The 9,893-nt window shown below is 31.3% G+C and overlaps 1 protein-coding gene across 2 annotated transcripts; it reads right to left on the bottom strand.

Moving 5' to 3' along the window:
* Positions 1–185: 185 nt before the first annotated feature.
* Positions 186–9,163, bottom strand: LOC141447430 (homeobox protein Nkx-2.5-like). Of its 2 annotated transcripts, XM_074114948.1 has the most exons (5): positions 8,506–9,163; positions 5,942–6,018; positions 1,185–4,740; positions 1,008–1,097; positions 404–928 (listed from the first exon to the last, which is right to left on the bottom strand). In XM_074114948.1, exons 1-3 carry the CDS (start codon positions 8,900–8,902, stop codon positions 4,411–4,413), a joined length of 804 nt encoding a protein of 267 aa, XP_073971049.1. In that variant the 5' UTR covers positions 8,903–9,163; the 3' UTR covers positions 404–928; positions 1,008–1,097; positions 1,185–4,410. The 2 variants fall into 2 exon arrangements, with proteins under 2 accessions (XP_073971048.1, XP_073971049.1); XM_074114947.1 differs by lacking the exons at positions 5,942–6,018; positions 8,506–9,163 and having other exon boundaries at positions 186–928; positions 1,185–1,247; positions 1,867–4,412.
* Positions 9,164–9,893: the final 730 nt, after the last annotated feature.

Here is a 9,893-nt window from a genome sequence, read left to right as displayed (position 1 = left end):
GGAAGCTACATTGATGGTTACAGCATCGCATACATTCGATATCTAGAAATGGTTCGATTCTGACTATCAGCTTCCAAAATTTATAATTACTTCTGTTATTTTTATTATAATTAATTTTAAATCACATTAAATCTTTTGCTCAAAATCTAGGGATAAACTGATGGGGCAGGGGTACTTTACATTCATTTAATTTTGTCTTAAATTTCTCTTCTAAACTTTACAATTTTATATGCTTAACACATAATGGACAAAAATGATAAGTTTTTTCTCATGATACGGTTCCTCTAACGATTTAAAAATCATAATTATGAAATTCTCTTTCAACAGTTCTAAAATTGCCATTGAATTTTGAACCAGATATGTGTTTTTTATTTATACGAATCAGAAAAATAATAAAGACCATTACTCAACAGCAATTTTCCTAAGAAATTTCCTAATTTCTGTTAACTTAAAATTGATATGCATTAAGGCCAATTAGTATGCGAAGCTTAAAGAAATCTTTATTTGGACTTTTATTTAGAGAAAATCGTGAATAACTAAAAAATCGCATCTCGTGTCACACTTCCCGTGTGAGAAGTGCCAAAGTGGGAGACCTATTTTTCAGCTTTCTTCGACTTTTCGTTTTTATGCACTCTGCACACACTCATTAAAATTTTGCGAGTAATAGAATCCTTTCAAAATCTCTCTTCACTTTTCAAGGTTTTTGTATTTTTACAGATGATAGCTTGAAATAAAAGTATTTTTGTTGATTTATCTTTTAATAAACTCTAAATCTTTCATTTATGTAGATACAATTTATTTATTCACTCTATTACTTTATTTACTTGTTCACTATTAGAAAATATTAATTTAAAACATCCACTTCTTCCAACTTTAATTGATCTGTCTGCATCAATATTATTACATACATCACTACAGCTCCTGTAATCTATAACAATGGGTTTAATAATAAAAAATGAAATGTTTTATGTATAATTGTTTGAATGTTATTAAACATGACTTCATACCGATGTAATAAATGGATATCCTAATGTAAAGAAACCATGAGCAGTTAAAATCAATTGAGTTTTCCTTCTTAAAAATATTTGTAAATTCTCCTGTAAATAACAGTTACATTATTAAAAAACAAACTATTCAATTCAATAACGGATATTATTCAATTATTTTTATGTTCGGTTACGCACATTTTTTAATAAGTTTTCATCTCTAAGCATGAGAAACAATATTTTGTTTTTGAAATGCTCGTCCTATAACAATAAATATATTAACTGTGAAATGCAAAGATCTCTGGGAACAAGATGATGTTAAATTATATGCTTAAAACTTGATGTAAAACCGGATATTCTGCGATCTAAATGATTTACGGCAAATCATTAGATTGTCAGAATTGCAGTAGATATGGTAGGGTGTAGATACCATAGTTACACCTTGAAAGTGCGTTTAGAAAATATAGAATTTTTTATTTAAAATAAGTGGCTGTGTAGACTATATAGATTACTTAGGGAATTCCAGCTATAATACAAAATTCACTCTCCTACTTGTTACAGAAACATTAATGTCTGCATTCTTAACAAATTCTCTGATCTAATAATTGAACCAATGTTTAGATTAGATAACTCTGAGGGAGTTAGCCATTAGACTATCCGCGACTCACGAAATCTCAAAGGTTAAAATGTAGTTGGAGCAACTCCTTGATTGTTTTTCTATTTGATTAACTTAAATACCAAGTGATGACCCTTGGGAAAACTTGAAAAACGTGAAAAACTGAAGCATACTTCCTTCAGCGGCCAATTCACATACCATTCCATAAATCGGTTTGAAACTGATTTGAATTATAAATCAAAATTACGATCAAGGGAACCAGACCTGTCTATAAGTTTTCATACAAATTCCAGTCAGGCAATAAAGTAAGAACACTTCGAACACACTGTTGATCCATATCATTATTGCTTGGGTTAGATTTTCCTGCGATGCAACGTTCAATAAATTAATAGACAAATATATACAGAGTACAAGTTGCACTACTATTCTTGATATAGCTGTCAACGTTGAAAGTGAATATCTGTTATTAATTTTTATGAATTTGTTTTGCAAAAGATAATATAAATTTATAAAATTTAACACCTCGTCGGGTGTTCGGAATAGATTTAATTGTTTGTTAACATCTTTTAGCATACAATTAACAATCTCTATAGAACTACAAAATTGTAAAATAATAATATAGAAAAAAAGAGAATGAAATAGATTGGAGAAAATTAAAAAAAAGCCATAGATATTTGCCCATTCTGTGAAAAATGAATATACCATGCAACATCCAAAAACATATATTAATGTAAATATTGTCAACCATGTTGCAAACATTTGTGAAAATTTCGTTTTAACCAATCCAATTTCACGGAAATCTTTCGATACAAGTTTCCATTTTCTATCACACAATAGATGTACACAAACTGTACCAACTTCACCAAAAATCTGGATAATGCCTAAAAATATCCTATCAGATGTGACAAACCATGGATCATTTACACTAAACATATACCAAAGTTTTAGAATTAATGATAAGGACATAAAAAATGTGGTAACTATATAAGAATATAGAACAAGGATTTTTGATGACTTAAATCGATTATCGTATGGGAAAATTCCTAAACATCTTGATATAGTAAATAATGGAAACAATTCTTTCCATATTAATTTTCTGGGGGACTCTCCGATATGTACGGTAGCCATGACTGCGCCCAACTGGAACAAATGGTTAATGAACTAACTCTATGTATCGAAAAGTAATAACCCAAATGTCATATGGTAATAAAAACGATACGCCTATGGACATTAACTATATGACATGATTTTTATCAATAGCAATCAACTTTGTACTATTTCCCAAAGAGGCAAACAAACCAAAACTGATATACGCTAAGCTGTGTCATTAATGCATCACTAAAGAGGCTCCTCTTACTTCCATTGCGACCTTCCTCTTAATGGGGCAGAATTAGATCAATTCAAGTATTAAATATGTTTTTTTTTCGGTTTAACCTCGTAGCATATCTAAGCGAATATGGGTGATGGATTTACAAATTAATGAGAGGATATGCGTCACAAAATAGGCTATTTGGCGCTGTCAGGAAACAGTCAGATCCGTCAGAGTGTAAGACTCAGGTTGAAGCAGAAATGTGAAGAGGAAGTCCGCGATGTAAGTAGGAAGAAGATGGAGTTATTCGAAAGAAATGAGAGCCTTGTAAAAGACAAGCAGCATTGGAAGATGATGTTGTTGCAGTAAAGAGGCGTCACGCAAAAGTTTCGGGAACCTTAAAACATATACTTCTGCTACCAAATTAAATTTATAAAAAAAAAGGAAATGATTTCACAACGCTTCCTTAAAAAGAGGAAGTAAAATAAATGTCAGAATAGTATGCGAGAAAATGGTAAAACCTGAATAAAACATTCAACAAATTTTTCGAAACTTTTTGTTAAAAACCTTTGGTCAAATTATAATGTATTGCCGACAATGAAAGAATACTAATTGAAAAACAAAATGAAGATAAAAAAGATTTAAAAATGTTGTTTTTATTTACAAAAGAAATATACATATGCAACTTAATTCAATGACAATGAATTTAAAGAGAAAACAGTAAACACTCCAACTCAATTTACCTGATACCGGAATTTCAAAATTAGCACTTAGAAACGGCAAATAATCCAATCCAGTAATGAAACTAGCCATTTAAGATCAAATTTTTAAATTAAATTTCTCTAATAATTTTTATAATAATATTGCAACTACCCATTCATTAAATGAAAATGCAATACAAGCAAATCTATATTAAAATATTTTTTTATTACAGCCGATTACCACAAAAATAATAACAAAATTAAATAATAACTTAAAAATATAAATTCAGTCATCATAATAAATTAACTTTGAATGAAAATAAATGAGTAAAATCTTTATTGCCGAAATCTTTATAGACTTTTTAAAAAATGTAAGGCACAAAACAATATACTGTCAGTTTACTTAATTTACATTATATGGCACCTTTTTGATCCATATTGGAAAAGCCTTTTCAGTGATTTCCTGTGCATCAATAATCTTCTCAAGGGATCTAATTTTATAGTTCCGAAAAGCCTTAGAAGCCGAGTTTTTAGAGATGATATAAGAAAGAAGGCCAAGTCTTGAAATTTATAAACGAAATATACGTGGAAGAGATGAATCTAAGTAAATCTATCATTTCACCAGTCATAAAATTATGTTAAATTTAAAAATCAAGTTCCTTGTAATATTTAGGAATAGTTAAAAATTATGGTAATTAAAAAACTATTGGAATTTATTGCTTTGGCATACACATTTTTTTTTGGCACAAATTAGCTGTATGGAAGAAAAAGAAAATAATGATATTACTTCCCAGTTTACTAAAGATATCTCCATAAATTTTCCTGCCCACAAGATGATTGTCCTAAATTGTATTCTTCAGGATTCTGTGCACCGTCTACTTGATGATTATTAAAATTGGCTAAATGATTATAATTTTGTGGAGGCGGATCCCATGATTGTGGCCTTGGAAAATATGGTAACTGTTTCTCTTCTTCAGCTTTCATTCTTTTGTTTTTATACCTTCTATTTTGAAACCATATTTTCACTTGGGTTGATGTAAGTTTAATAGAAGCGGCCATGTCATCTCGTTCTGGTGCCGATAGATAGCATTGCCTCTTAAATCTTCTTTCCAATTCATACACTTGGGCCTAATAATTAAAAAAAAAAAAAAGTAATAGTAATGTACAGCGTTGAAATTATGAATTATTTTCTCTTAAGAGTAGTGAGAAAAAGTTCTGCAAACGCGTCACAATTTTACAAATTGTGTTTTTCACCGAAATCCGTGTTTTGAGGTTCTAAAAAGTAATTCTCTTTCTCGCTTTGTAGGTGTGAGTGTTTGAGATAAGAGTGTGTCAGAGAAAACAAAGTAACTCAAAACTTTACCTTTTTATTGTAAAATCTACCATGCAAGAATTTAAAAACTTATTTGAGATTTCATACTAAAAAAAAGCAACCGTTTCCTTAAAACTGGGTTTCTTCAAATTTCTTAAAATTCAAAATAGATTGCTGGCAGAGAATCAGACACGTCGCAATGTTTCCTAATCATTTCTCTAGCAAAAACAGATAAGTGATAAGACAGATGCTATACGAATTGGTATAATACAGAGCCCGAAAAGCTTAATATGTTTACATCGAATAAAATGTTTTAAGATTTTGCAAAAAAAAAAAAAAAAAAACTAAGTTAGCGCCCGACAGTTATTATATATATTAAGAAGAGGAAGTCGTGAAAATGTTCGCAACAATTTTTTTTAAAATAAATCCAAAAGTAATATACATTTTGCTGGTAATCACCTTCATTTTTGTGCCTACTTCATTTCCGTGGGATCGGTGACTTTACTCTTCGATAAAGCCCAATTTTTCATAGCTTAGTTCGGTTATCTTTCGGAAACTAAACCAATGATTTTGTTTTAAAAAAAAAAATGGGCTACACTTACTGTAAATAGCTCTCTTTTCGTACACTCGATAAGGTTTAAGGTTTTTTTTTATTACTCCTTACAAAACACTAATAAAATGCAATACGGATCTCCTGTTTTATAACAGAAATATTCTCATTACTGTTTTATCGAATTAGTTTAATACCGATGAGCAACTTTATGGATGGATTTTTAGCTGCTTATTTATTTATTTAATTTTTTTCTGAACACCGCTACACAGAATTACCCTAAAGTTAGAATCTAATTGGGTCCTATTACTCCAGTGAAAATCTAATTAAATCCTCTCATAGCTAGAAAGAAAGAAGAAAAAAAAAGGATGTTGCTCTAGGAAACCGTTCAAAAATGGGAATACGAGTATCTAAAATTATCGAATTTTTAAAAAACAATACTAACAGTAAAAATAATATTAACATACCTGTGTAAATAAAATTCTTGGTTTTCTTTTTGTTCTTTGTTTGGTATTTTCTTTTCTTTTCACCTCTTCTTTTGTTCCTGTAAAATATTATTTAGTTACATAAATTATAGTTCAAAATAACAGGAAAATTCTTAAATAAACTAGAGTGTTATTATTATTATTTTAATCGACCATTTTTAAAGTTCATTTGTTCTTAACTGTGAAGTCTGCCAAACTTCATATTTCATTCTACTTTTGCGATGCTCTTTTTTTGTTTGTTTTTTTTTTTTTTGATACTGATATAATTCCTTAATGTAATATAATTAATTTAACTAACTTTTCTGATCTGATATAGGTTGTATGATTTCGAATTCAGTCTTAAAATTTCTTATATACAGGGTGTCCCAAGCTATATGGATAACGACTTTTTCTCGGAAACTAAGATAGCTAGAAAAAAACTAAAAAATACGTGTTCCCTTAGTTTTTTGTTAGGAATCCAAATTTACTTCGTAAATTTTTTTCGGTGCTTCCAGAAGCGAGATACAGGCACCAACATCATTTTTTCAAATAGGAAGGTGCGGTTTTTATTTCAGAAATAGATTCCTCTATTTTTTTAAAGAAAAATTTACTGGAACGGTTTTTTTCTGTGAGCGATATTTTAGAAGTTATGAATGAAAACATGATTCTTATAAGAAATGTCAAAATGATAATATTATAACGGTTTTTTGATTGAATAAGAAGAAAAGTACTATTTTATCATAAATTTTACTCCTCATTAATATTGCAGATCATGCTCGAAATGGCCTCCACAATTAGAGATGCATAGACATGCACTTTCCTGCCAATTGCCCCTTACTGCCAAAGAAGTACATTCGGCTTTAACCGAGTTACAGGCATCTATTATTCTCTGCTTTAGTTCATCTACAGATGCAATCCCGGCTTGATTCTGATACACCTAGATTTAGAAATGCTTTTAGATAAGCAGAAATAAGGAAAGAAAGAAAAAAGTTATGAATAATCACCTTGTTTTTCAGGTATCCCCAAAGGAAATAGTCCGTAGGTGTCAAATCCGGTGAACGAGATGGCCACTGAATCGTCCCCCATTTCGATATAATATCATGAGGCATGTAAAGAGATATTTCGATAGGCAATTTGATGGGCATGTTATATCGACACGGGGGCTATTCAGTAGCCACCTCTCTCACAGGACTTGACACCTATGGACTATTCCCTTTGGGGATACCTAAAAACAAGGTGATTATTCATAACTTTTTTCTTTCTTTCCTTATTTCTGCTTATCTAAAAGCATTTCTAAATCTAGGTGTATCAGAATCAAGCCGGAATTGCATCTGTAGATGAACTAAAGCAGAGAATAATAGATGCCTGTAACTCGGTTAAAGCCGAATGTACTTCTTTGGCAGTAAGGGGCAATTGGCAGGAAAGTGCATGTCTATGCATCTCTAATGGTGGAGGCCATTTCGAGCATGATCTGTAATATTAATGAGGAGTAAAATTTATGATAAAATAGTACTTTTCTTCTTATTCAATCAAAAAACCGTTATAATATTATCATTTTGAAATTTCTTATAAGAATCATGTTTTCATTCATAACTTCTAAAATATCGCTCACAGAAAAAAACCTTTCGAGTAAATTTGTCTTTAAAAAAATAGAGGAATCTATTTCTGAAATAAAAACCGCACCTCCCCATTTGAAAAAATGAAGTTGGTGCCTGTATCTCGCTTCTGGAAGCACCGAAAAAAATTTACAAAGTAAATTTGGATTCCTAACAAAAAACTAAGGGAACACGTATTTTTTAGTTTTTTTCTAGCTATCTTAGTTTCCGAGAAAAAGTCGTTATCCATATAGCTTGGGACACCCTGTATGCAATAATCGTTTGGCTATCCAGTACATATATGTAAATATCACCTACAACAGAATATTTACAATCTGTTTTAGGCGATTAATCTGTGAATATCCTTATCAGTTAAGTCTTCCAAGGACTACTGCCTATTCACTTGAATGACCTGATTAAAATTTAACAATTTAAATTGAATTACATTAATTTATTTAAAAATGTCGAAAATATCTATAGTTTCTTCAATAAAACTTTTCCATTTTTTAAAAAAAAGGAACTTTGCACATCGCTTTCAACGGAAATAACTTGCAACTTTGAGACTACTTTAAAGATGTTTGGCGTTTGTGTTGGCAATGTAAAAGAAAAAAGAAGAATTTCTGGATGTGTTAAGTTGAAATTTGAGAAAATTATTATAATAGCAAGAAAGAATGCTAATTTCTTCAGCCCTGAAGCTGACCTAGTACCTAGGTCGAAAGCTCGGCAAAAATACAAAAAAATAATGACTGAAATTGGCATTATTCTTTCTTTCTTCCGGATTAATGAATTAGTCACCAAAAACTTTGAACAAAAACATTATTACATTGCAATGAGTTAATATTTAGTATGTTAATAAGGTACCGATTGGATTAAGAATATTCAAATGCATCACGAACATTTGATTACACTAAATTTCAAAATGAAACTTGAAAACTGTAGCGTTTCTTCTTTTCCTCACACTGATTTACTTACTATGGTTCTCTTCGTTGATCTTATACGGTACAGTGATGTTACTGAGCTGCTGTACATGATGCGATGTCATACCATACTGTGGTACATTGTCACGACTAGCCAACCAATCTTGCGATTCAAAATTCTCTGGCACCCAACAAGTGGCCACTGGATCAGTTACCGTATATTCGTCTAAATCGAAATTATCAAAGCCACCTAGATATGGTCCTTCTGGCAAAGCGAGTATATCTCTTACTGAGAACGGTGTAGAGAATTGTGGCGGCGATGTGGACGATGTTGAACATGATGATGAAGAGATATTGGCGGCCGCTGTGACTAACTGTGATTGTGGTACACTATGTGGATGGGTATCTGGGCCGATATACTGATGTAGCTGATCGTAGCAAGGAGACAACATCCCCGAGTCGACTGAAACCACGCCTTGTGAGAAGGGCTGGGCCTAATATTGCTGTCCCCTCCACAAACCAAACTCACACAACTAACTATGTTCACATTAACGCACAACCACTGTGAAAAAAAAAAATAAAATACAAAAAATAAAAGAACACTAACAGAGTTCTCATTATAAAACAGTTTTCTTGTATTGTACGCCATTGTGGTTGATTTTATCTTCTATTCTGTTTAAACGTAAAGGTAGCTGAGAAAATATGTTAATCCTGTAGCCTGATCAACCGAATGGAGTTTCACTTGGTTTATTGACGTTAAAATACACTTTAAAAATGGAAAAATAATTTTGATTCATACTAAAAATTAACATTATTCCATTCATATGTGAACAAAGAAGCATTTCGGAGCGATCACTGGCCTACATTCGATTACTGACTTGATTATTAACCTCTTGCTGCTCCTTGTAATTTAGGTAATCAAGAGAATTGAGTTGAGGGCTCATCTGCCCAGCACAATTCTTCGGTCAACTTCATAGCTCACTCCACCATCTTGTTGAATCAGAGACCTTAAATGTCTAAAACAGTTCAATTTACTGCTCCTGTTCAATTTATAAACAAGACTTCATTGACAAATGCTCTGTCTTTTCAACATTAATTATTAGTCCTCAATTTGCATAATCTTATGGCAGCTCTGACTGACTACCTGTACTCAGAAGACAACAATTGTTACTAACTTTTATTCCCATTCTACCACATTTTGTGCTTCAAACATTCAGGGCTATATCAATATAAATCCTCTTACTACTTCTAAATTTGTATCCAAAGGCTGATATCTTTCGAACTCAAAACTGAGTACGTTTTAACCGAATAAATACTGTTAGTTGTTAAAGCTTTTTTTTAAGGGAATCGCCTTAATTTTCCTAAGCTCATCGATGCTCGAAGCCTTCTCAGTGCACTAAAAACTTCTGCACATTGTTATCTTGTTACAGACAGCTCTTTTTT

Source organism: Rhodnius prolixus, unplaced genomic scaffold, assembly GCF_049639745.1.
Source record: "Rhodnius prolixus isolate KJV_2025 unplaced genomic scaffold, Rpr scaffold_7, whole genome shotgun sequence".
In the NCBI taxonomy this organism is placed as follows: Eukaryota; Metazoa; Arthropoda; class Insecta; order Hemiptera; family Reduviidae; genus Rhodnius; species Rhodnius prolixus.
This window is presented reverse-complemented; position numbering and strand designations above follow the sequence as displayed.